General features: G+C 41.4%; 1 protein-coding gene across 1 annotated transcript; it reads right to left on the minus strand.

Moving 5' to 3' along the window:
• Window positions 1-736: 736 nt before the first annotated feature.
• sppl3 (signal peptide peptidase 3) lies at window positions 737-27,744 on the minus strand. Its single transcript, XM_083983441.1, has 11 exons — window positions 27,217-27,744; window positions 14,792-14,869; window positions 12,516-12,604; window positions 12,188-12,307; window positions 11,879-11,957; window positions 10,872-10,984; window positions 9,449-9,555; window positions 8,108-8,271; window positions 6,999-7,186; window positions 6,005-6,114; window positions 737-4,027 (listed from the first exon to the last, which is right to left on the minus strand). The coding sequence occupies exons 1-11, from the start codon at window positions 27,240-27,242 to the stop codon at window positions 3,956-3,958; spliced, it is 1,146 nt and encodes a 381-aa protein (XP_083839567.1). The 5' UTR covers window positions 27,243-27,744; the 3' UTR covers window positions 737-3,955.

Consider the following 27,744-nt stretch of genomic DNA (forward strand, 5'->3'; position numbering starts at 1 on the left):
AGAAAAAGAAAGAAAGAAAATCTTTCTGTCAGCAAAAGCCACTTGACATAATCAGAACCACAGAGATGATGATGAGACGATGACTAGACTTTGAGACTTTGACGTGAAGCTGCGGGTGTGAGAGGACACATGGTGCTGAAGATACACGTGTCCTATAAATAACTCAACATGTGCTTAATTCAATTAATTTTTAGAAGGTTTTATGTACCGGAGTTGTAGTTCTAAGTTGAAGAGGCACATTTCATGAGCTGTCACGGTAACACAACAATGATACCTTGTCACCTGTCGTCACATTTGACCTCTCAAAAATGTTTTTGTCGAAACTGAGGTCGAGCATGCACATTTTCAGAAACCACAGGTCTGGTGAGTTTTTTTTAAGACAGAAAAAAACAACGTGGACATAGAGAGATCACACCTACAGATTTTTGCTAAGAAACGATGTTCAAAGTTCCTTCACATCTCAACTGCACGGCAGGTGTCTTACTGTAATTTAGCACATTCATGATATCTTTTTTCCTAAAACCAAAGATTTAAAAAATGACAAAATACTGTATGTTCACCTCGGTGTTTCTGATGACAGGACTGTCCACGTTTCCCCAAAATAAACACAGGAAAAAGGTCAAAAGAGAACTCCTGCCTTGTTGATTATTTTAATCTTATGAAATTCACAAGAAATTGTCTGTGTAGACATGTAACATGGTTTTCTTTTTAGTCAGAGGTTTACACAGGTACAGGGTCATCAGCAGAGTTTTTATATGATGCAAACAAGGCGTAATTCACCAGGAGAGTCAGACAATGAAAGAGACACGCCGGTGTTACAGTTAGTCATGTTTATTTACAGCAGAATCCTGAACAAGGAGAGAAGGGGAGAGGGAGGGAGGGAAGAGGGGGGGGGGTTAAAAGGAGACAAAGTGTTTTTAGATCAAGCACTTCAGGATTCATGTTTCACTACACAGTTCTTAATTTATTTTATTCACCATTTTTCTATACAGAATCCATTCAGCCGTAATATCAATGCACCAACAGAGCTGAGTCCTCTGCTGGAGGGGAGAAGAGGTGGAAAGTAAAATAAAAAAACAAACTAAAGCACTAAAGAAAAAAAATCTTTACAAACAACGGGGTAAAAAGAAATTCCATTTTCTATAAAAAAACTTTTTTTTGTCTCCATGATCGTCATCAGTTATTTATATATGTATATATACACACACATATATATATGTATATGTATATAAAGCTATATATTTTCTTTCCATGTCCATGAAGAGGTGATGGGGGTTCGTGGTTCCTTAATGTCCAGGCTGACAACTGCATTGAGCGGCAGGCGGGACGTCCCAACCTGACAGCATTCAGGTCATAATAATATTTAGTCTCTGTGAATCAGTCAGAGGAGGTCAGAGCTGACCAATCGCTGTCTTTTCTGACTTGCAGCCTTTCGTCCCACCCCACAAATTGCAAGCCCCCATAGGTCCAGTGCCTCGTTGTCTGCCAGCAGAGACTCACAACTGCAGTAGCCCTGTTAACGCAGTCTGAGAAATGATACACTGTACACTTCACATGCACGGCCAGATAGCATTAAAAAAGTAAAAAAAAAAAAAAAAGCCAGCAAACTGCGTCGTCCGTACATCTCTGCCGTGCGCTCACTCTCACGCACTTTTTCCAGTATACATTAGATATTAACTGACAAGCACCACAAAACAGTGGAAGGACAAAAAAAAAAAGAAGGATGTAAGACTGTTGGGTACCAGATGGTCAAAGTAAAAACATCCTATGGGTTAGCTTTAATCTCTAATTCTCAGTTTTGATTTCTGAAGGGCACAACTGATTCTCTCTCCTCCCTATAGGTCCAAACAGACGTAATGATGTTATTTCATCAGGCCCACACACACACACACATACACACACATATGCACACACACACTCATCTGTCCACCCAGAGAACCCTTTATCTGTAACTACACATGAATCCAACCACTGTGCGTCTCCATATCCCACTGGCCACTTCAACTCCAGGCTTCTAGTCCAAAATTTCACAATAGTCAGGTCTTCATCGACTGAGGTGAAACACTGACATTTACAAAGTTCAGATGAAATGTGCTTGTCTTTTGTCAAAATATAGAAAAAAAAAAGAAAAAAGATTTGATATAATCGAGAGACTTGTGAAAGCCGACATAAGATGCTTTTAGTGTTACCCTGGCCGCAAAGATGTGTAAATTCAGGATGTGCACAACAGAAAATTCAGTACAAAACCCAGCTTGGTGCATGTTGAGGTTTCATGATGAAAATATAGCATACTTTAAAATTAATTCAACATTCATTTATTTGAAAAAACAAAACACTGTTTACATTTCCACCTGTCTGCAGAAAGACTGATAAAAAAAGAAAAGAAAATTGACCCCTGTTGAGAATAAATCTTCAGTAAATTTTACAAGATGAAACACAAACTGCTTCCATTAGACACGTCGTGTGTTTGTGACAGTTTGACACCCAGCTCACTGGAAACCTGACTATTGTCACTGTTTTTTTTTTAAACAAGTTCATGATTTCAAATTAAAACCAAGTAAAACAAACATTCACTCATCTGTTTTTTTGCTCTCTCACGCATACACACACGCACGCACGCACGCACACACATACCACACACTTTAACACTAGAGCAGGAAACTAACTTTTCCATCAACCAGCCACTGATGAAGACGTTTTTTTTTTCCTTTGTTTTTTTTTTTTTCTTCCAAAAATCCATCAGCTATGTTTCTATCACACAAGCCAACAAACTTTAGAAAACAACCTCAGAGTGATGGATGCTCACCGGCCGCCTTGGCAACCAAACTTCACCAAACCCAGGCTATTGGCTGGCGTCAGTTTCCCGCCCTATACAACATGCTCCCAAACACAAATACAAACTCAAGATACCGCAAATACATGTGTACACATATATACAAATAGAAGCGGCCCCTCAAACACTGGGGAGGGGGGGCAGCTTAACAATTTATAATGCATCATTTCTGTATATGCCAAGAATAAAACTTTTCTAAATAAAATACATAGTTATCTGTGAGGGTGGGGAATGGGGACAGCAGATGAACAGAGAGGAGGAGGGTGGAGCTCATCGCAGGGAGTGTCGGCAGAGGGCGGGAGCGCTGGGGAGAAACCGTCGTTGAGGGACGATGAAGAAGAGAACAGCTGAAGAAAGCGTGGGAGGGGAGGAGGAGGAGGAGGAGGAGGGGGGGCAGATGGAGGGGGAAGACTCTTCTCCTTCACTGTGTCGCTGCTCCAGAGCACTGTCCTGTGCCACCGCAGCACTCCGCCTCTTCAACGTTTGTTTCAATCGTTTCATAATAATAATTATAATATTAATAATAATAATAATAATAATAATAATAATGATGACCACGACAATGCTAAAAAAATATATATAAACCCCAGCCATGTCTCACAACTGTAAGTCCACAAAAAGGGGGAAGGGGGGAGGAGGTCTGGCCCTCAAGTTCATCTGAGTCGGTGGCGAGCAGATGCAGAGGAAATCAAAGATGTAGAGAAAGAGAGAGAAGAGGCCTGTCGAATGGAGCGGGCCACGGGAGGGAAGTGGCAAATGAGACCAGTATAGAAGAGCGGAAAAAAAGAGAGCAAGACGGGGGGGTGGGGCGGGGGGCAGAACAAAAACAGCACAGGCAGGATGTGCTATAATGAGGAGGAAATAAACAAAACAAAAAAAAAGGAAAAGAGGAAGCGGAGATGAAACGGGGGAGGATGTGGGGACCAAAGATGAGTTGTGTTTGGGGGGCGTTGTGATCCACACACTGGTGTCCTTCTGAGGGTTTTTCACAGAAGATTGGCGGAAAGCATGAACAAGTGATGACAACATGGCCTCACTGTGAGTGCACCCTCTCTCCTTCCCTCTAATTAAAGGGAAAGGATCCGCAGTCCTCCCCGCGCTGGTCGGTTATCCCAGGGTGCATCATACCTCCAGGAAGCGGGAGCTGCTGGTCTTGGTGTGGAAGGGCTCCGACCACATGCGCCGCAAATCCCCCTGAGGACCACAAACACCAGTTCAGACACAAGTCATGAGGCTTCGATCTAATGTTTCCCCGATCCATCTTCTCAACTGAACGTCTGCCAAGAAAACATTTGTTCCTCTACCATTTATACCCCTGTGGCGCATTTTCTCTCATTCTATGTGGCTTTCTAAAACTGGCCTGAATAATTATTTATCAGAAAAGGGATCACTGATGATCGGCAGTTTAGTGACTCCACTGCCTGACTGAAAATAGATGAGATGTGTTAATCAATTTCCTGTTCATGTACCAGCAAATCTAACCGTAGTTATTGAAGAACTAGTTTAGAACATGAAAAAAGAAACAGATGCATGAGTGAGCTGCATCAGCGAAATACAGACAGAAACAGTAGATTTTCGATACCAACTTGTACCAAACTACAGAAACTCTTATTTTTATGTGTCTTTTTAAAGCAAAGAACTATTACGTCATTCTTCCCAGAAATTACACAATTTAATTCCAACTTGCTCAGTTCTGCAAAATTTTAAGGAGCTACACAGTATGTAAGAAATGTACGGCAAGTAATCATAAAATCACCCAATATGTCACCAGAGACTAAGGCCGCGTTCAGACTGCAGGCATATCTGATTCAAATCTGATTCTTTCTCATATCCGATTTTTAGGGCTGACTGTCCACACTGTTTTTAGCAAGTGTCCAAATCGCATTTGGCTCTGTTCAGACTGGGCCACATTATTGACCCATCTGACAGGTTGCTGTAGCAACGACGTCGGAGCGGAGGCTCCGCCGTATGTGACAGGCGATGCCTCGCGGACGCGGCGGCTGCAGCACCGGACAGATCAGCTGCTGCACAGTGATCTGCCCGGTGCTGCAGCCGCACTACCCCGCTAGTTTCAACCTCAGCCCGCCTGGTGTGTCTGTGTGTGTGTACGTGTACCAGAGACTGGTGTGTGTGTGTGCGTGTGTGTGTGTGTGTGTGCGTGCAGCCACAGAGACGGGAAACTCCAGCACCCCAGAGCTGGGAGCGCGCCGTCGCCGTCACTCCTGTCGCCGACAACACGGTAGTTTGCATAAAATAAAAGTAATAAGAAGGAAATTGATATTTAACTGGAGCTCACGGGACCGTACGGGACCTGTAACACCGTGACAGCGCCGCGGGGAGTGACGTCACGGACAGTCAAAACCGATCTGAGTGTTTGGAGCTGTTCAGACTGAGACGCATCTGTCCAAATGCGATCTGAAACTACCTCCTGGAGGTGGTTTCGATCCGTTTTGCAAAAATCGGATTTCATGTGATTTGGGACTGTTCAGACTTAGAAAGAGTCATCCAGTTCCAATCTGGATGGGCTAAAAATCGGATTTTGGCTGGCAGTCTGAACGCGGCCTAAGGAATCATGTTAACTTGAAATACTGATAAATACTGATCTAGCTGACAACAACATGTTTATGTTTTGGCCAGTTGCTCTCTCCCAATCACAAAGTCAGTGACATCTGGGCAGCTAGGCTGACAGTTAGTGTTAAGCGTTGTGGATTATGTCTGACATTACTAACATTAAAAGACCTCGCTATGACTCTTGAAAACTAGTGACAAAAGCAGAAACAAAACCAGGATCTGCATAGGAGATGCATTTGAAAGATGGAGACGACTGAAAGCGGGGAAGAATTTGAGGACAGATGCCGGAGTGGCCTAGTTTTCTGCTGGACACACTCCTAGCTTTTTGCGCACAGTTTCTCCCAGTTCATTTATACAGATTTAACTGGTTCCGGTTGCGTAGAGACTGTGTGAGTGAGTCTCGGGGTACCACGGCCACAAAGCTGGAGCAGGGCAGAAGTTACCGTGTGGCTATCTGGCAACCTCGAGTCTGGGTTGGAGGGGGAGGGGAAACAACACGCTGCAGTATTTGGAATTTAACTGCAGCAACAGTTTTGGCCACAGCCTCACACATACAGTAGCTCTTTTACAGACCGTTACTGTCCAATCCAATCGTCTCACCTTCAGGTAGGCCATGGTGAGCAGAGGCAGCAGGGTGAAGGGCACCAGGTAAAGTAGAGCTGGCTGAGCAGCACGATGGATCCTGGAGGCCACAGTGGCAGTCAGCAGGCCTGAAGACAGAGGCACATGTCAGTCACATCTTCCTTATTTCATCTATCCTTTAAAGGGATAGTTCAACATTTTGGCAAATTGGCCCATTATCATAATCCCTATAGTTTTAGGAGTAGGTTCGTTACCTTTAATTGTCGGTGCAAGCTATTTTTAGAACGGCTGAGCCGAGCGGCGAGCTGCTCAGAGCTACGCTACGGAGGCTCATGGGATTTCTTGGTTTCCCTCATAAAACTCATCAAATACACAATCCAACAACTCCAAAACGCTCTCGTGGACAAGTTGTGACCTGCACATTTACCACAGTATGAGATAATAACAGAACGTTACGAGACGGAGTTGTTTTTGAGGTAAATTCATGCAAAACAGCTGATACGCGTTCTCACCGGGGAGGTATTTCGGCAAGCAGTCTCTACATTTACCTCGAAAACAACTCCGTCTCATAACGTTCCGATATTATCTCATAGCGTGGTGAATGTGCAGGTCACAACTTGTCCACAAGAGCGTTTTGGAGTTGTTGGATTGTATATTTGATGAGGGAAACCAAGAAATCCTATTAGCCTCCGTAGTGTAGCAGCTCACGGCTCCGCTCCGTGGTTCTAAAAATAGCTTACACCAACAATTAAAGGTACCGCACCTACTCCTAAAACTATAGGGATTATGGCAATGGGCCAATTTGCCAAAATGTTGAACTATCCCTTTAAGATCTTGAAAATGAAAAAGACGGGATAAGTGAGATCAAAGGTTCCTCCTTTCCCTTCTGAAAGATGTTTATGAAACACCAAAAATAATGGCAGCCAACATCCGAGACCATCGCCTCCAAACACTCTGAGACAATAACACCCTTGACCTTTTACATCCATCTGTTCATTGATTGTTTGCTTACCCACAAAGTATCCGATGAGAGTGCAGTGGAAATAGGAGACGCGCTGCATGCGTCCGGACATGTTAGGCCCTGGGACTTCCCCGTTTGCTTGCTTCTTATAGTTGTCATACCGCAAGACGAAACATAGCAGCAGCCCCGGCATCACAATGTCTCCTATTCCCAGCATTGAGAAGTGACTTCCTGTGGAGCTGCATGGATGAAAAAAGAAAGAGGGCAGAGATTGGTTTTACATGAGTAGAGCTAAGTGCATAAGCAGAAGGGTCATAGTGGCTGAACAATGCAAGTACCCCTGAATCCCATGTGCATCATATGTTTCAACACTTCTACAACCAGTTGAGCCAGACACAAGTTTAGAGTCTAAGTACGGTAGCTGCACCATGACGCTGTAACTTTCCCTGCAACAGGAAACTATGTTTCTGAATGAAGGAAAGAAAAACCGACAGACTATTTAAGGATTCTGAGGATCTTACCACAAGTCACATAAAAAATGTTTGGCCTTGGGGTGGCGCCAAAGGAGAGACGATTTTGTGTTAGAAAGGGATTATCCATTATCAGTGTCCTAACATTGTCCTGCACTGTCATCCTCAGCTGGAGACTCAGCTGTTCAGCCAACAATCCACAACTTCAATATAGTCACTTTATTATCACAGACATCATCAAGACAAAGGAGCAAAAAAACATGTTTGGGCTTTTTGCCTTTTCTCTAAAATGATTTTATTTACTCTATTATTTTCCTATTATCAGCTACTGGGTGACATTTAGCAGGTAGCATGTAGAAGTATGTTACTATTTAACCAAAACAATTGAATAAACTACTATAACTACTAGTCAGTGCCTTTTGAGGTGTCCTGTATTGGACCTTCACAGATTCAGAATGGAGTTTGGCACTAAATCAAAAGTCACGGGGTTAAACAACCCCTTTAGCAAACATACATCCTCCTGGACAAATTTTATTATTACATTTAATTCTATTTTATCTGTGTTGATTTGTCCTTTTCTATTTTTAGCTCACCAGTCAACCATGAAGCTGCACTAACCCGTATGAAAACAGTCATACAATTAAAGTTTGACATGCCAACAGTGGTTAAGATATGTTACATCAGTCTTACCTGGGAAAGACCAGTTTGCCGGGTAGCGAGAGGCGGGGGACGTCGCGGCCCATCCCCGGCCCCAAGTGGAGCTTCCTGGACAGAACGTCTATTGGGTTTTCAGCAGGTTGGGTGGCAACTTTGACCATCACATTACTATTGAAGATGTAGGCTGAGAAGAACACCTGCAGTAAAGCAGTAAAGAGGCGATTTAGGCTTGCCACTTTGACAAACACTCACAACACCATCATTACCGGAGCCCAAATGGCATTTTATTAGTATCTATTGTGTCGTACTAACTGCCATAAAGCTCACAGATGCATACACTCTCAGCAGATAATAAAGAGCTGAGATTCATCCATTTAATGAATCTAATTTTTCTCTATTCTGACATTATTGTGAACATAAATGATCAGTGTCAGTGGGGAAATAACACTGTGCTGGCAGGTTGCTAGGAGCCCAGTGTGCGAACGAGCAGGAGCAATTGCAAGAAACGTACTCGGTGGCAGAACATAACCACAAGTGTCTGCGTGTGAAAATGTGTTTTCCCTCTCTTTTAATGTTACATATCACACATTTATTAGTGAGGTAAGAGGGAAGTGCAGCACTTGGTGTAATGACATAACTATTATTACATGAATGAAATAGAAAATGCATCTGAAACTGCGATTTGTTGCTCTTGATCCCCATGAATTTAAATATGCTCATATCGATCTGTTATTTCAGCCGACTGCTAGGCTCAGTGGTTTCATAGGAGAAATTAGGGAAAACACACCCTTCATTTTTAAAGCAACGCATAAACTCGTGAATTTCTACCTTAGTAGCTCACTAATCGACTGAAACATACTCATATTCAAATGGTCATTCATCATCACATACAACTTTTCCATGGCTAGAAGAATTTGCTACATTGGTGCTGATGCATTTGCTGTTAAGTGGCCAATACTTTCTTGTTTTGTGCTCAGTGCAGGTGCCGATTCAAAGTAGCGCCAATTCAATAGCGGCTAATAAACTACGGTTAAATCAACCGATGCCAGAAAACATTTGAGTGTATTTCTCAAAAGTTGGCTCAAGGAGACATTTTTGTCCTCCTCTTTATGATTATTCTACGTCATTTCCTTTTATGTTCTAGTTTTATTGAGGTTGTGTAAGCAGCTCTCTTGTATTTGTTGTGGTAAGCATTGCCATAACATGCTGCTCAAGGATGTTAAGAACAAAAATACAAAGGCGGAACTATTACTGCTTTGTAAAATCTACTGATTGATACTACTGAGTGGTTTGCAGTATGCTTGCTGTAGCTCATGGCCGTGGCTCGTGTGTTTGCTGTGATGATGGGGAATTGAGACGGGAGCGTTTTCATACCCAGAACACATCATAAATGAGCAGTCCTGACAACAGCAGGCAAGACACCTTCAGGCTGGGAAGCCGCACGAAGGCTATCATGGCGACGCACAAGCCCATGGCTAAAGCTGCAGGAGAGAGAGAGAAACACACACAACACCATAGAGTTAAAAACAGAATCCTACTTTTTTCTATGAGAAATGAGCTGAAACAGTAACACAGGGAGTGATTTTATCACATTTATTTAAGTAACATTAATTACTGTGCACGCAGGCCTAATTAATTAGACAGATTATTCTGATGGAAACTCTCTGCTCGTGTCCTACTTCATTTTATGGTGCAGGTGGTGTGACCTGATAACACATGAGACGAGGAGGTCAATCACGGGGCATGTCAGGCTTTTCAAACAGAGAATATAAGTCTTGATAAACCTCAGATATATGTCGTTTATGATGGCTGCATTTTGCATTATTCCAAACAGGTGTAATGACAACAGGAACTGGACTGAAACATCTTTATAAAAAGAAAAACAAATGTTTTTCTTTGTGCATCTTTCCATCCAATTTTGGTCTGAATTAGAGAATTTTGTTTTCTTTTGTTTTTCTGGGTTTTTATTTTTGTTTTGTGATTATTGAGCAGTTGTTTATTATTAACAAAAAAACTTGCAGTGACACACGGCAGGAAAAGAAAGTTCATGCAGACACTTTCACATGTTCTTCTTCATGTCTGAACAATGTCCCAAATTGACTCATCAAAGCAGAGCAGCCAGTGATTTCATTTATGTGTGTGTATTTGTTTTCTGCTTTCTAGGGGGGGGTTGGGTGTTGGAATTAATGAAGAAACGTTTCTGTCATGCTGCATTGTTCACATTACTGAAGAAGACTGCCAGGAATATGTTTGAAATTCTTGCAGTTACACGCCCACTCACTTTTTCTCTGCTTCGTCACCACCTTTGATCAAAACCAGTTCATTTAAATGTCAGTTATGTTTTGTTTAGCAGCTGAGAAACATGTCTTCTTCCTGTGTTGGTATGCAGCACACTGCAGCAAGAGCATGAACATCGTGCTGCTAAAACGGTCATGACCAGTTCCTTCCTCCACAGGAGATGATGAAAGTTGAATTCAAGTCAGGACCTTTGCTTTTATTGAATATTTGGATGGTTCAATAGAAATATATTTCCTGATAACATCCCAGTTAACAGCTATGCTAACAGCATTCATCCTGTCCTGATAGTTGGCTACTCAGGACGACTAAAAGACTCTTCTGTGTTGATTTTAACATGTCTCATTACTGCAACATCTGTTAATGTCATTAATGTGACCTACAAACTGCCCTGCAGCTCAGATTAATGTGCCAAGAGGATCTACAAAACACGACCTGCTGCACAGTAAATTGTCTTTAAACTTTAACACAACTTTCTGAGAGTCATGACAGGGCAACCCACCGTCCATAAGGAGCCAGTGTCCAGTCAGCACCCAGATGAGCACCAACATAACCGAGAGGGAGAAGGACAAGAGCTCGGCCAGAGTGAAACGCCCACAGCAGCCGAATGATATCCTGCAATAAAGGAGAAATACGCTCAAAATCAGGGCTGTTCCAAAGTGATATCAACAAACTTTAACAGGCTGTATGATTTTTCCTATTGAAGCGTAGCATTGTCCACTCCCTTTTGAGTGAAGGAGGTTGACTCAGTGAGAGACTCTCAAAAGAGAGACCCACCTGTGTGTCTCAGGTGTATTACCACCACGCTCTGGGCTGGAGTGGGGCAGACCATGATTTTCATCTCTAATTTGGGTTATTGAGACACATATATGTGGGGTGCAAAAGGCAAAGACTTTGCTCTCATCTGGATTTTTTATCTTAATACAGGATGAAATGGCCCCTGAGAAGCATAAAGATACAAAAACTACAGCCTGTGCAGCCTTTATTTAAGAGCAGGTCATGACAAACGAAATAAGACCAAACTAAAGACTGCAGAAAATGGTTATTGGGTCTGTGAAGCAGACAAAGGTTGCCTGAAACTCGATCAGAGGCTCTGAATCTGTAACAAGAGAGGAGGTGTTCATATCAGGTATTGAGTAGGTGGGTTGTATTGTTGGTTTTACTGTTGCTTGACACTGAAAGAGCTGATACATCCAGATACCTGGGCTCAGAAGATATCAAAAATGTTTTTTTTGTGCGCTCAATTGAAAATACAACTGTTAAAGGGCTGGTTAAATCAAATCACAAAATACATTTCTGACTTACAGCCATAAAGCCTCACAGACAGTTCTATAAAAAATAAGTTAAATTAAAGAGATTTGTTGCACAATTGAGGAGACCTTGATACGCTGTCAAAGAGCTATATGGATATTTGTAAAAGACGTGCGATATACAAAACAGCATGGGAGAGTTTGTGCAACAGCAGCAAACTCAATTTTACAACACAAAGAATCCACATGGTTTCCTTACTTGTTCTGTGGGGAGCAGGGTCTGGTCAGATACTGGCACATTGGCAACAAGAGGAATGCAAACGCAATTGTTGCAAGAACTGAGGAGAAGAACAAACAACACCGCAGTTGAGACCAAAGGCCTCAGACGCCTCGACTACTCGTTCCAGTTGTTTTCTGTTAGCTTAATGGGGTGGCTAATGGTCTTTACAGTTTCAATAATCAGCACAGAGAAGAGGACTTCCCCTGAGCGCAACCACTGAACAGGAAATGTGAGGAGTTCATTCTACAGCTGTAGTGCTGTCGTGATGTGCTCGAGAGCCGCAGTTACCTGCAGTGCAGATGGTGAAGACCACCTGTACTGAGTCGAAGAAGAAGAACATGACTAGCAGAGACACGGAGGCTCCTATGGGCAGGAACAGGGCCTGTGTGGAGTCTATAGTCTGAATACCTGTGAAGCAACATGGACATAAAAGTGAGAAGAATTTTTTTTAAAATCACAAGAAACCAAAGAACACACATACAGTATACACTGGCTTTCTGGCTTCAAGGATGCGGCCAAAAGCTGAACAGACAACCGGTTATGAGTGATTACCGGCAAATCCAGGAAAACATGTTGTCTGTGTATTTCAGGCCTTGGCATGTATGTTAACACTCACTGTTGTTTGTGTTGTTATTGAAAGACCCCGTTGTCGTGGGGTTACCGTCTTTATCCTTCTCCTGGTTCTCACAATCCATGTTTAATGACCTGCAGCGGAGAGGGAAAAGACAGCGTCAGTTACCAAAACCTCTAAAAAAGAAAGTGTGAGGACTGTTAATGTAAGGATACAGGCTGCTGAAGAGACGCCGACTGCTGATGACTCCTGCTGCATACAAATAACTCTGTCAGTGGAAGATGACAAAAGTTTTCTTTGGGGAAGTTTGACTTATATATACAAAACACATCTCCATCTCCTTTGTGTTGATTACTCAATGCAGAGTGTAAGTACAGAGTAAAGCCAAGTAAGACAGAGAGGTCTGTGAACTTTAGGTGAACTCTGTCTCCTCGCTGAAAAGTAACAAAGCCCTTTCCTCACACCAGCCCAAAAAATATTCCCGCTTTGCATTTTTTCTTTTTGCTCCTGTTCACATCTGGTACTCCTGCACACAGTCATAACAAATGTCGTACTATGAAAGACCCTTATGAGTGAGGTCAAAAATATTTTCTTCATTCTCCACGTCTATCTCTAATCTGCAGATGCAAACAACGTCAGCTCAGTTTACTGCTCTGTCACTGTCGTACTGGGACGCCCTGTCATTGTCATTGTTTGTGCTTTTCCTAACAAGTCACGTTTCTCATATGACAGGAAACTTCTCATTTACAGCGCAAAGTAAAGGACCTTGAGACATTACTATAATCGTGTGAGTGTTAGTGTGAGTTTTAAACTGAGTTTCCAGGAAAATGATCGAAAATGCAGATTAAAGGGGAACTATGGAAGTACGGACGTTTTTCCGCTGTTTTGCCAACCCTCCTCCCTCCCATGTGCATTTGTTTTCAATGAAGCCGACGAGAAGGCAATCCGTGGAGCGGTCGATTAAATTATATATCATGCAGGTGTTATGATTCAGTCTAATCTGAGTAAGAGATTACGGGTTATGTGTCGTGGTGCCGCCGAGAGGAGAGCTGGGGCACTGGGGCGGAGGCGCTGATCTTGCAAGTTTGGTTTTCGACCACGTGATGCTAGGTGAAAGGTGGAGAGCGTCCATTCTCCCAATAACAACTCATTTAACCATCACAATTACTAGAAGCTGTTCAATAAATTCATAATTTAAATTTAATAAAGGTAAAAATCTTGCATAGTTCCTCTTTAATGCACATCTGACAACTGGTGGTGCTGATCTTCCAGTCTGGTGCAATCAAACCATGGGGGGAGGTGATGATGATATAATGAGACTGGAATAATTGACACCAAAGAAATATACAACATAAAGCACTTGATGGAAACAGCACCTATGTCTGTCTCCTATTAAAGCCTGCTATATCTCTTCCTTTTTTTTATTGCTTCGGTTCAAATTCGTCTTAGCCAAGCATAAAAACTTTTAAATGCAAAAATTGAAAACGCACTAAAAGCAGGTGGAAGGGAAAGCTCAGATTTTGTTCCGTGAAAGCAACGGCCCCAGACTAGAATGAGCTCAGTGAAACTTGATCTGTGCAGTTGTGACTCAAAAACAATAATTACAATCCTCCACCCAACGACCAGCATGTGTCCCAAAACTGATTTCTGTCCAATGTGTCCCAGGTTTGAATCAGCAGCTCACCTGTTAGTGCAGAAACGGTTTGTCAGAGACAAAGACACCTGACTGATTTACATGTGGAGAGAAAAAGAAACACCTGCCTTCTATTCTGCCTATGAATCAAACTCTATGGAGCCATTTACCTGATAATACCGCTCCTCTAAAACAAATGTGTTTTGGCCAATATCCTAATGCAACTAAATCAATCAAAAGACCATTAGGTGCAGGATTGTAGATCGTTTTCGGTGCACATAATGCACCAAAATCATGTTACGCCAACTGTTTAGAGCATAAACTTGGACTGTGAGAGAGCTGAACGCTGCTGCAACAAGTGTTTTTTTTTTACATTAATCATATGATGTGCAATGTAATTAGATTTACCTCAGGCCCACGAATCACCTGCATGGCAAATAAACGCAAGTCGCATTTTCACATATTTACTGGAACACTCAAACAAAAGATTTTTCCCCCCTATGAACACAAGGTTTATTAAAACACATCCATTCATAAGGAAAAAGAAACTTTTAGAAGGGTACACTTTTTTTTAAGAAATTGGGCCTCCAGATATATTCAGTTTTGTTTATTTGAAGAAAAACAAGGTGGGTCTCCAAGTCACTGTCTCCTGACAGCTGAGGTGAACTGTTTATTTGCCGACACTCACCTGAAGCTGCCATAGACGATGAGAAGGATGGAGATGAGGAAGGTGGACACCTGGCTGGAGTCAACTAGGGAGTACGCCCTGAGGAGGAGAGAGAGAGAGAGAAACATCGATGTGAGATTCTGTTGTTCACTGATCTCATCTTATGTTAAATGCCGAAGACAAACATACACAGTGTTTTAAACAATTTCTTCTTACTGACACTGCACTGATTAACAGCAACGCAACAACTAGAAGTGTTTACTTTCCTACTAGAACTGGGGCTGCCACAATCAGGAAATTCTAGTTGATGATTAATTGCCATAGAAATAATTGTGATTAACGATTGAATTGTCTTTTTCTGACGATTTCATGCAACTAACCCCAAGCATAGTTTAATTATATATACACCTTATGAAGAAAACAAGCCATTTATTGGCATTAAACATTGGAACATGAAAATAAAAAATGCATTTCTGTTTGCCTTTAGGCTTTACAACTAAATCCATGATAGATGCTCATCGAAACGAGGTGATGATTATTAGAAAATAAGTGCCTCGAGATAAACAATTTGTGGCGCTCCACTCGTGTGCCATTAAACTACAGCAGAAGAAGGGGGTGCAACGTGATGATGTCATTAAAAGAGGACCATTCAAACCTCTAATGGTAAAAAAAAAAAATTACAAGCAAATAGTGATGGAAATATGACAGTTCTGTCCGTCTGCTCTTTCACCTAGCTGTTTTTATACAGATGAATGGAAACAATGTTAACAATTATGCAAACAGCTCAAATAATTGCGATCAGGCAGTTATGTAATAATTGTCACAGGCCTAACTAAAACACAAGTTGCCACCATTAACATACTAATCTGAACTAGAAAGTCAACAAGCATTTTTATGAACAAAATGATATCCTCTAAAGACTCCAAACTTCAAGCTGATCTGCAGCTTCCTCACTACTTTCTTCCCAAGTGTAAGAGCCACTTCTTTGACTGCTCCCACAACTGTTTAATTTTTGAGCATAGCACAGATTCATTACATGGAGAGTAGGGTAAAAAAAAAAAAATGTTTGAGTTCCTTTCATCCTTTAGACCAATCATAGTCTGATTTTTAATCAACAATGTAATATTTAATAAGCCTCTCTGGCCCACTGCCTCTATCCTCAAGGAATATTAGGTTATTTATGTGTTCTTTTCCTGCACACAATAGTTCAGGTTTAACAAAACAAAACAAGTACAGTTATTAACTTGCCTCCTTTCAAAACACAGGCATCTATGTTAACTTGAATTATAGAAGAATAGTGAACTTGAAGAGCAGTAAACTACAGGGGCAGAACAAACTCCCCCTTGTAGCTGTTTAACTGTGGTGAATTGTGCAAGTGTCCCTTTCTCTTGAAATAAAGGTGGTTTTTCTTCTCTATTCTGCTCTATAATCAATTCAGCTGAGGAGTGCACACCCATATACACATACCAACCCTCAGCCTGACATCAGAATACATCCTGGTGGCAGACCTCTCTGCATATTTTTTTTATACCAACCATGCTGTGGAAAATAACAAAATTGGAGACAAGTATGCAACTGTAATTGTAGTCGATCGTTTCAAATTCTGTACTTTCACCATCTCACACTGGTTGTGGCAATTTTATCTGCAGCAGCTTCAATCTGTGCACACACAAGCCACATGTTCCCCTCTGAAATAGAAATGCAAAAAATATTCTGACAACTACAAATTTACGTGTCGGGCAGAGAATCTGTTACAGCAGCTACGAACATAATGAAGTATATACATGTATGTTTATAAGAGCAAGTGTAAACTAACTGAGTGATAGTAGAGCCTGTGTATTGTGAATACAAGAGGAACTGGGTCATCAGAGTTCAATTAAACTGCTGGATCGTAATCACAGCAAATATTTTAGTGACCAACTTGCACAACGCGGAAACACATCAAACATATGTTGTATCGCTGCGCAATGAGCTTAATGCTGCGTGCTGCGAAAAAGTGCTGCTGTGTTACACTGAACCCAACGTACTCTGTTCCCCCGAGATCACTGGGCCCCGTAATTACACCCAACAGAGCAGTGAGGAACTGAGAGTGAGACAATTCGATGGCAAAATAAGAATTGCAAATTTTGTTGCAAGTTATTGATTATGAAAATCAATAAGGCAAATGGGATCCATACAGTCCTAGGCAAATTGGAAACTGTCGACAAAGGAAGGAGGTCTAAGCTTACGACAGCAATAAGGTTGGGTTTTTTTAGGTTTCTTTTTCATTTACAATAAAGTCTTTATTTTTTGAAAAACAAACTGTTTTATGTCTTGTTTGTATCATACTTCAACTTAGCTAATACCTTAAATGGAGACTTGTTCTAAATCATAATCTGAATTAACCTTTTAAGACACAACATCCCGCCCTGGGGAAGCTTTGGCCTTGTAGCTTTAACTTCTTATGCGCTCTGGTGTGTGTGCTGGACTTGAGCTGTACACAACCTTGATAAATCATACATTATTTGAAAGCTCTAACTCTCCTGATCCATCTGTACAGTTTGGATCCTCACTTCACTGCAACAGCTGTTCACAAAGAATTGGCTCAGACCTGTGGCCCTGATCCAAAATGTTTTCACCACAAAAAGGTCCTACGTTTTACGGTTCCGTTTTTATGCTTTTTTTAAGAAAAAAAAAAGATAGGCAAGTCGTTTTGTGTGTTATTGAGCTTTGTGAGGCAGACTAGACAAAATAAAGACGACCTGATGAAGGACAACATAATGCATGTCCTCTGCTCAGGGTTGCTGTTAAAAGAGATTCCATACACTTCAGTTTGAAGACGGCTCGTATCTTTATTATGGTCTAGGGGAGATGAGCTCCACTGTCTTGAGTGAGGCTTTAAGATTTTCCCTCATCCAGCTCCTTTTTAGTCTGTTTATCAGTCAAACACAAACAGAGGTTCTGAGATTACACATCTAATTAATTACACATCTAATTAGTCTTCTAAATTCAGCATAAAGTAATCTCGCTGTTTTGTCAGACACTGTGTAAATAGGCTGCTAGTTTGCACACTGAAGCTGTGTGTAAGCACCAAATTGTTCCCATATCAATGATCTGCAGCTTTGACACAGCGCAGACTTGACATGCAACCTTATAATGCTTGGCTTTTTTTCTGGGGCAAAGACAAGGCCGCCACTGTGAAGTGCTGACTTCAGGTGAGAGGTGCAGATTTGACCCTAATCCTGACCCGTCTGTCATAACCTGTCAGAATCACTGGCCAGGGGTGAGGCATCACACAGGCATGGAGCTTTTTTTTTTAAGAAAAAAAAAGCAAACCTCACCCCTGAATAATGCCATCATCACTGATCTAAACCCTCCATTGCAGCCATGTACACTATAGCAGCCAGCAATCCTGCAATGCAATGATTCACATGAAAAATTACACTTGTGTAACCCTACACCTATCATGATTGCAATAGTGGTTAGGTTTCAATCAATATAAGCTTGTAAATGTATTGCCGTAGATGAATATGTTGGTCGATAAGTGATAGTGGACTAGAAATGCCAAAGATATGTTTGAGTAGTTTTTCCCAACAGAATGTTTGCTGAGGGTTTTTAGAGAAGAAGTGAGAGAGAATGAGGGTCACAGCTTTCATATACAAAGGGTGACAAACTAGAAGAGAGGAAGTCTCAAAAAGCCTGATGACAGCTGCTCCACACAGTTAAACCAGCACAGGAACAATAGTCACAAGTTGACTGCTGCCACAACCTATAACTGTGCTGAATTAACATCAATAAGTTAGTATTTTCTGGGTATTTTTCCTCCACCGTGTCACTTTGACATTTGTTTTTATTTTTTCATTGATCGGCTGTGGTTCATCTTTTCAAAGGCGTAAATGTCTCCCCGTCTCCTCTGTCCTTAACTTTGTTATTGTGAGGCAACACACTGACAATATGAATGGGTTTCCTCTGCAAACCCCTGTACCACGCAGGCCGCATACCAGAATGTGTTGCTAGCAAAGTTCGATCAGGTACAATCCATATTCACTGGAGTCTCTTTTTTGTTTAATTGCATTGATAAGAGGTTTAATGCCATTAATATAATACATTATATTAAAGGGACTACGAGGAGTTTCGGAAAGGGAAGTGTTTTCACACTACATTTCCCATGAGCCTCCGCGTGCACGGTGAAATTCTTGGATCAGCGCAAGACGAACAAAAGCAAAAGCATTTGCCAAGAATGTTTTCATTAATCGAGAACGAAAGTCAGAGGTTCGAAGACGATCTGATACCGTCATAGTTCCGACCATAAACAGCGCCAACTAGCGATCTGGCAGCGTTATTCCCATGACCCACCGGGCAGCGTCCAGGAAACCCAAACTAGGAAATGCTGGGCGAGTCAACCACTAAATAATATCAAAATAACTAACTAGACAAAACTATACTTATCGAAAATGGACCTATTAACAAGTGCGGGTAATGTAGATTCATCCACAATAATGAGACTCTTTTATAACCAAAAGCAAACTTCTCAGGGTTGTTTTAATGTTCTGTGTTTTCACTAATTGTTTGTAATATCTGACTTTTCAATAAAGTTTGCTTTAAAAAAAACAAAGTCCGTTGCAGCTCCAAAAAAAAAAAAAAAAAAAAAAAAGGTTCAATTGCCAGCCTCATTAATGATACTGATAAGATATAAACCAACACCATAACCATATAGCTTGTCCTGGCGCCAGGGTATGACCATAAGGAATAACACAATAAAATACTGTCATCACAAGAACAGGTCTCATGAGATAACGTGTGCTTTGGTCAAAGAATTTGCAGAATAGCTACCAAGAAGTTGCTACAGAAAGTATTTGGCCACATGTGTAGACGTATCAGGCCCTGCTATTGAAATCTGTCCTTTTCTGCTGGCATGCAATGAATACCGTTTCAGTTCTGACTGTCGCTGGGCTGCAATAGTAGTTTTTCTTCAAACTACTGACATGGAAAACAGCCCTTGCATAAAAAGACTCAAAATCATTTTTCATTCTGGTGCGCATTTGGCACAGGAATTCATAGTTTTTTCATTTGGATGCTGGGGAATACGAAGCAAGAATCTCTTGTCTCTTTCATTCATTTACTAGTACAGGAATGACTACAGGGAGTCTTGCAAGGGGAGGGGTAACATGTAGTTCACTGTGGAAACAGGACACCAAGACAATGCTGCATCATGTAGCTCTGCCCAGGTCATGTTTGTCCAATACAGGTCGCTACTTAATGAGAGAAAAACACACTCAGCAGGCATCACCTTTTAAGTCACGTCAAATTACAATGGGGCCGAGAATACTTGACCCAAGACCTACAGTGCTGTAATACACATCTAACAATGTAGTTGGTCCAAATATGACACCGTATTCAAGAAAATGCTCCTCCTTTTGTCGGCTGTAACCTAAATGGGTTAAATGTCTTACCGACAGTTTGGCCCTCGAGCATTAAGAAAGTGATTAAGACACTGACCTTGTTCATCTACACACAGACACTAATGATGTCACTGCCTCACTGTCAACACAGCGAGCACATAGACAGCAAGTTTAATCTACCACGGCCCTAATTCATATTCTAGTATCGAACGGGTTCGTCTGAATTCTGTGCACAGAAGCCTGTAGAACATGGGTGCGATAGATGAATGGAACATTTAAAAACAAAATACAATCCCGGACTGTTGAGGGCTGGATGGCAGCCCAAAGTGCCATAAGACGTCCTTGTTCGCTGACAGACTAGGTTTTTCAATAACACAATTCCAATACCGTCCTCCATCAAGCCACTTGCATGCATGACTTGACCACTAAGGGCCAGGTCAACAGGCCACAATGAAGACTTCTGCAAACGCTGTCCCTGCGAGGAGGCGGCATGGACATTCAGGGGCCGAGTGTCCAAAAACAATATCTTACGCAGGTTTGTCTTGAAACACACATGTTGACACTATGTTCAGCTGAAAAACTGTGAGCTCCAAGGATTGATATCATTTTTTTCTTGTGTGGTTGTTTAGGTAAGCATGTGGTAACCGCTGGGTGGAGACGCTGTTGGACCTCCAGTGGGGAATCAACATTTATCGGCCTCCACTTTCTCCCCCACTTATGGATGTAATGGGCAACATCCTTCAGGAACAAGGATGTCATTTGTGATCAACTGTGACCTCATCACTCGCTGCATTGCAGCTCTGGTGTGTGATCGCATTCTTTTGTGGCAATAGTTTTGTTTTGTGAGGGGTCAAAAAAGCATGTAATATAGCATACAATGTCCTGGATTGGGTTTGTCCATGATGTTACAACTACAAGGTCCACACGTCAGCTCAGAGTCACAAGGATAGACGTCAGCGTGACATCCTCAGTATGTTTTAGGCCAAAGACATTAGCTATCGAATATCGGCTCGCAGCACTGATCAAAGCTGAGGTCCAGATTTCATGATGTTAAAGGGATAGTTCAACATTTTGGCAAATTGGCCCATTGCCATAATCCCTATAGTCTTAGGAGTAGGTTCGTTACCTTTAATTGTTGGTGTAGGATGTTTTTTGAACGGCGGAGGCGAGCCACGAGCTTCTCAGAGCTTAGCTACAGAGGCTAATGGGATTTCTTGGTTTCCCTCATCAAACTCATCAAATACACAATCCAACAACTCCAAAACACTCTCATGGACAAGTTGTGACCTGCACATTCACCACGCTATGAGACACAGAACGTTACGAGACAGGGTTGTTTTCAAGGTAAGTTCATGCAAAACCACTGATGCGTGTTACCGTCTGGGGCAGTTTTCGGTAAGCAGTCCCTGCATTTGCCTCGAAAACAACTGTGCAGTTCTAAAAACATTTCATAACGACAATTAATGGTAACGAACCTACTCCTAAGACTATAGGCATTATGGCAAATTTGCCAAAATGTTGAACTATCCCTTTAATGTTCTTTGAGCAGCCAAAACCACAGCCTCAACATTTGAGATGAGTTTGTCTACCGTGTCCCCAAATTAAAACTACTTAGGTTCTTTACGTTCTGAAGAATAATCATTAGTGCTGCTTCTGTTGTTTAGGAGGCAACAGGTGTCTCAGTAATCCTTCAGGGTCAAACAGGTCAATGTGTGCTCTAAGCTGCCATCTTGGTCAATATGTGTCTATGCAATTGTAACATCCAATGACATGGGACCTAAAAGTGTTGGTTGACCATTTTTGATGAAGCACAGCTTCCATATAAAAGGACTACAAAAGCCTCTTAAGACCAGATAGCACTGTTCATGATGTATAGTCTTATTTTAAATGTGCAGAAGTCAACATTTTCACCATTACCTACCTAATGAGTTGTGTGAATGATTAGTCGGTGTCTAAAAAGGCCGAGCTTGAATTAGATTGTACTGTGAATGGTCTTGATAATAGGATTGTAGGATTAGTTTCCTGAGGAAGGATGTTTTTCTCTTGAATTCATTAATAAAAGGCCAAAGAAAGAAAAAATATACTTTTGGACTGCTACTTAGAGAGAGGATACTGTCAACACAGACCTCATCCACCATTTCTGAATGAAGCCATATCATCTGATACAATTTTTAAATAGAACATTTAAGATTCATTTTCTAATAAACCGCTATCCAATTGGTGTGACGAGTTTGTGAACCGAAGAACAGTCATCTTTAAACCGTCCCTACTCTACTACAGGTTTATTGGCTGAAAAGAAAGTCTGTTGTTGAAAATGACAAATATATTGGCACGTTAGTTAATTACCTTTTATGTATAACCTGATGTAACTTAAATAATCGAACATGATCTTTATTGAAACAATGTACAGTGCACCCTCCACCACACCTGTAAGAGGACCCATACATTTCTAAAACCATCTTCACAGGAAGTAGAAACAAGCTGACGAGATGATTTTAGCAGGCAGCCACAACAAGATGAGGCGAGGCGGAAAACTGAACCAATGTGGCATCGTTCTTGGTGTTTATTTTGTAAGGATCTGTGTGTGTAGCAACATCGATGAATCAATCTAGATTTGCTAAAACAATCAATTTATTCATCCAGTGATGGAAAATTCATTATAAAAACTAAATGATGGTAATCTTGATCGACAACCAAGTATGTGGATAATTTAACAAGTGCCACAGAATCTGTGGTTATAGGTATTTGTTTTTACCTGCAGCAGTTTGTAAAAACTTAAATGTGTCTTTGCAGCTTTTCTCCACTCAAGCATAACCTAGAGTAAGAAAGGGAAATACTTCACATACTACTAAGCATAATCTTCCACCTTTACTCTAATAGGGGTGGGTGCTACAGATTTCACATTGGAGACTCAACATGGCAGACTGTAATTGTAAAGAGGTTTAACTATATGATCTCATTTTTTAATCAAAGGACCAAGGAGTGTCAGCCCCATACTGAGCACTTGCTTTGTCATGATGCCGCTGTCCATCCATGTGTTACAAGGTATTTCTAATGCTGCAACAGCCTGCAGCATTAGGACTGTACTGGAAGTAGTTACACTAAAACAATCCCAGTGCTGTAACTCCATGTAATCAGTCTTTGTCAATATATCGCCTCTTGTAAACAGATGTGACAACAGAAACATCTTGATGAGACTCAGTAAAACATTTACAGCACAGCAGCACTTGCGCCAAAGGATCACATCATATTTATCTATCACTGTTGACATGATGATCGCCATGCCTACCTTTTCTCTCTTCCCCTTCACATCACAAAAGTCCTGCCTTTCTCAGTCCTATTGTAAATCTTACTGGGGCATCGTTGTGTGCACTTGCCAGCCACATAATCACACTTGACCAACCACGCCTGAAGATAACAAAGATTGAACCATTGGGCTCTCAAGCAATGAGATGCTAAACCAAAGCAAAGGCACAGTGATTCGGCTGAAAACAATATTTTACCATCGTGATACTGGACGTCCCTGGCCTGGAGTAACAATTTTTTTAGTTTTAAGTTCTAATAAACACAGTAAAAGTTTCCACAAGATGGCATCAACAAGTGCAGCAAACGATCAGATTTACCTGAGCAAAATACAGAGGGAAGAGCAGCAAATTTTTCCTGGGAAGTAAATTGAAATACTGATTGGCCTGCTCGTTCCCATTATGTTCGTATGACTGTTTAATTGCTATGTGCCCTTTTCATCTATAAGGATGTTAGGACTGATAAGGTCGAATTCAACCACATGCAAAAGGCTCAAAACTGAAAGTAAGGAAGTGAAAGTAGGTGAAAACTTGCTCCTTTCACCATCGCTTATATTTTACCAGTGTGGTGGTAAAAGCTTCTCACATATTGTTGGGAATCAAACAAGCTGCGAAGCTACCTGCTGCTGCTGCGAAGGCAGTTCAAAGAAGCCTCAAACTACAACTTGCCAGCTTTCATATGAGAAATCTTAAGAACCGTACATTAGCCTGTAGGTTACCAGGAGGCTAAATAAGGGTTGCTGTGGTTTACTTATTAGTAAATTTCCTCCAGGCAGCAATACAGTAGCTATAAAACTAATTGTGCACAGAACTTGTAAATGCTGCCGAGTGCAGCACCCTAACCAAGCGTCTGTATGCACACTTTCATTACTGGCCTATCTTTAAATACTTCCTTTAGCCAAATACTACTTATACCACCAAATGCATGATCTGTGCCTGTGGTTACTTATCTGTATCTTATAAAAAACTCACAAAGCAGCTTTACTCATTATTGTGACGTGTCAATATCACAACTGTTTGTACATTATAAAATATAGAAAATGGAGCAGATAATCAAGTGTAATGGTTGTTGAGCCCCATGAAGACCTCATTTACTACACAAGTGATCTTCACAAAAATATGGAGTTAATGGAGCTTGATGATATGGCACAATTAACTGAGCCGGTGCACCACCATCAGTATTTCTTGACCAAAATCACAATCACTCTGAATACAACATTACAGGTATTTTCCTGATTTGAACATTGTCAGCTGCAGCTCTGTTTAACGGGCCGCAATTTTATGTTTCTACTGACCTGATTCAAATTAAAAAAGGACATACGTAGGAAAGCAACTAGTCATTTGACACTGTTGTATAACTGCAGTAGGCTACTGCAGATGGCTGTATTTTGAAGAACAGTGTGAAAAGCTGTGCAATATTTTTAACAGTTTGGTTGCAAAGCAAAGATGATGACAGTGTGAACGTTCCAGCATCGATTTAGTGTCAATGGTAACACTGCCTTTACTCATTATTCATCTCTGAGGCTCCTCTGTGACATTTAGGTTATTTCTGGCACAATTCATGGTCACTGTCCTTAATAATATTTTTCTGCTTAGCTTGCACATTGACCCAAACAACCACACACTCAAGCCCCATTCTGGCAGGATTTATTTCTCCAGGGGAGGTTAAGGTGATTTTTATACAAACACACCGACCTAAGACCTTCATCCATTTGTTGTCTTCGCAGGCATTATTAGATGAAACGGTCTATCTAGCTACATTTAGACAATTACTTCAGCAACCTATACTCATAATTGTTTCAGTCATTGAATCAAAAATGTCAAATATTCACCATTTCTACTTTCTTAAAGATGAAGATATTATGTTTTCATTTTACACACAGCTCAGAATATCTTTGGATTCTGAACTATTGGTTGGACAAAACAAGACATTTTAATGATTAATGATGAAAATAATCATTGTTTGCAATCAGAAAACTTAAATTTAACATCAGTACACTGTTAGACATGTTTAGCCGAGCTCAACAAAAACCTTAATCAACACACATGTATACAAGTCAATTTTGAAGTTGCTATCAAACTATCAAATAACTATTATATCAGCTCTGTTTTGGGGGTTTCAGACAAAGCCATACAGCATCCTAACACCGTAGAAGCATCTGTTATTGGCTAGAAACTAGTGCACTTCACTCAGTCTTCAAAATTCTTTTGTATTTTGTCAGTGTCTCTGTGGCAGTCACGTGTTAACACTGACCAAGTCAAACAATACACGGAACCTCTCCAAAAAGAAATACAAAATGAAAACTAAACATCACCCAAACATGACTGAATAAACACTGGAGAAGAACTCTGGGGAGCAAAAACTGAACCTAGCAGATGGATTTTTTAAAGCAATGACTGTCCGCTTCAATTCCCTTATAAAACAACTGGTGTTTCCTGCATGCTGAATATTGATAGTTAAAATGGATGTGATAAAAGCTGCCCTCTAACCTTAGCAGGATGCAGGTCAAACACATCATTAATAGAGCTGTATCACCACACCAGATGACGGACATGGTAGATTATTAGTTCATAAATGTGATGTGTCTGTGTTGATGAGAAGTCTTTGACCTAATCCTACATCAAAGTGGACATTTTTTTGCAGTGGCTGAGCTTCATCTATCTCCCTGTCAGCAGTTTCTCGCAATATATATAATACAATTGATGAAAGAGAAAAGTCACCCAAAACGCTGACATTAAACCCTATGAGATCAACACGCTGCATCCCTGTGGACCCCCACCATTCAATGACTCTTCTCTGGTCTGGGGGAGTCTTTTGGTTTTTAGACTATATTCACACACTCAGAGAGAGACACAAGAGGATGTTGTTATACAAACGATCGTTACAAACACTGAACCCGTGGAGTAAACAGGAACAATTCAGCCTTCATTAATTAGCAAGGCCTCAGCAAGAAGTCAGGTCCTTTTCATTCATGGGGACACAACGCAATTCAGTGATCACATCATCTCTGTCTGCCTTTGCCAAGCGCTAAAATTCAGCTATAATGTTAATCTGGCTTTAGGTGTGTGTGTACCCCCACAGTTTAGTAAAGACGATTTCTAACAACCTGTCGTGTGTCACTATGCCAAGCTCAGCCCTTAAACTGGCATTTTATTTTCATGACTGCGATGCAAGTTAGCTCAGCCTAGCTCTACGGCAGGACCTTTGTTATTGTGAGCAGCGGGTCGACGACGAAGAAAGCCATTAGCCATTTAATCAGCTAACGCTAATTTGCTGGCATAGCTAGCGTCCACTAATCTGCCCCCCCACCACACACACACCGCCTCCATGCAACACTGATCTTATTAAACAAAAAAATACATTTTTTCTAGGAGCTAACCACCATTAGTAGTCATTCACCAACTTGCTAACACGCCAGTGAGCTTATCAGACCATTAGCCAGGCAGCTAGCTCCGGAGCTCATCACAACAGCACCAAAGCCGTTAGCTTTAGCATAAGCTAAGTTAGCTATTAGCAACATCAGACCCAGCAGTTGGAAAAAAAAAAATACAAAAAATGGGTGTCATTTGGTTCTCTGCATGGTGATAAATGTGTCTAATAGCGTCGGCGTGAAGAGCCAAGCCTTTGTATGAATTGTCAGATTTATAATTCATTGGTTTAGTGACCTATATCTATCAACCGGGGCTTGGCAGCTGTAGCAGCTTTAGCTTTAGCGTTAGCCCCCGCTGCTAATCGGTAGCTGCTGTGCCTGTGCGCACTCACCAAGATGAGTAGCCCTGCTCCGCCATATCGCCGAAAACAGTGGGCTCTGCGACTGTGGCTAACACACAGATTCAGGTCCCGGTGACAACCCGTGGGGACCTCGGCGTGGTTTTTCTGCTTTTCCCTTCACAATCCGACGTCCTTTAGTAGTTACTTTTAGGTGACAACATGATGATGATGATACATCCCGGCGGCGGCGGCAGCTAGTGATCACTAGCTGAATATCTTGCGATTGAAAACGGGAATGATGATGGTTTGCTATCGTTAGGTGGACAAGACAAAGCACCCCGAGAAAAAAAACACACTGATGTTATTTTCGTCGGTTTCGCTAATGTCCTGCCGTCACCCCAGCCAAGAAGGCTCGGTCTCCAACGATGCTACACCCACTGTAAATCCATATTCAGCTTGATGTATCCAGAATAAATTTCGGATATTCCTCAAGTCTGCACCCCTAGCTGTTATGGAAGACGTTCAGCTTTGTTTTCTATGGCGAGAGTCACGGGAACGCGCAAAATCGCCCTGCTGTAG

This window comes from Trachurus trachurus (assembly GCF_905171665.1).
Source record: "Trachurus trachurus genome assembly, chromosome: 12".
Classification (NCBI taxonomy): domain Eukaryota; kingdom Metazoa; phylum Chordata; class Actinopteri; order Carangiformes; family Carangidae; genus Trachurus; species Trachurus trachurus.

What these genes read in the sequence shown, in the direction of transcription:
- sppl3 (XM_083983441.1), bottom strand. Translation starts at nt 27,242, where the DNA reads ATGGCGGAGCAGGGCTACTCATCTTG. An exon ending in CAATAACAACACAAACAACA is followed by an intron (nt 12,308 to 12,515) that starts GTGAGTGTTAAC and finishes GTTGCTTCACAG; the next exon opens with GTATTCAGACTATAGACTCC. An exon ending in CTTCACCATCTGCACTGCAG is followed by an intron (nt 11,958 to 12,187) that starts GTAACTGCGGCT and finishes TCTTCTCCTCAG; the next exon opens with TTCTTGCAACAATTGCGTTT.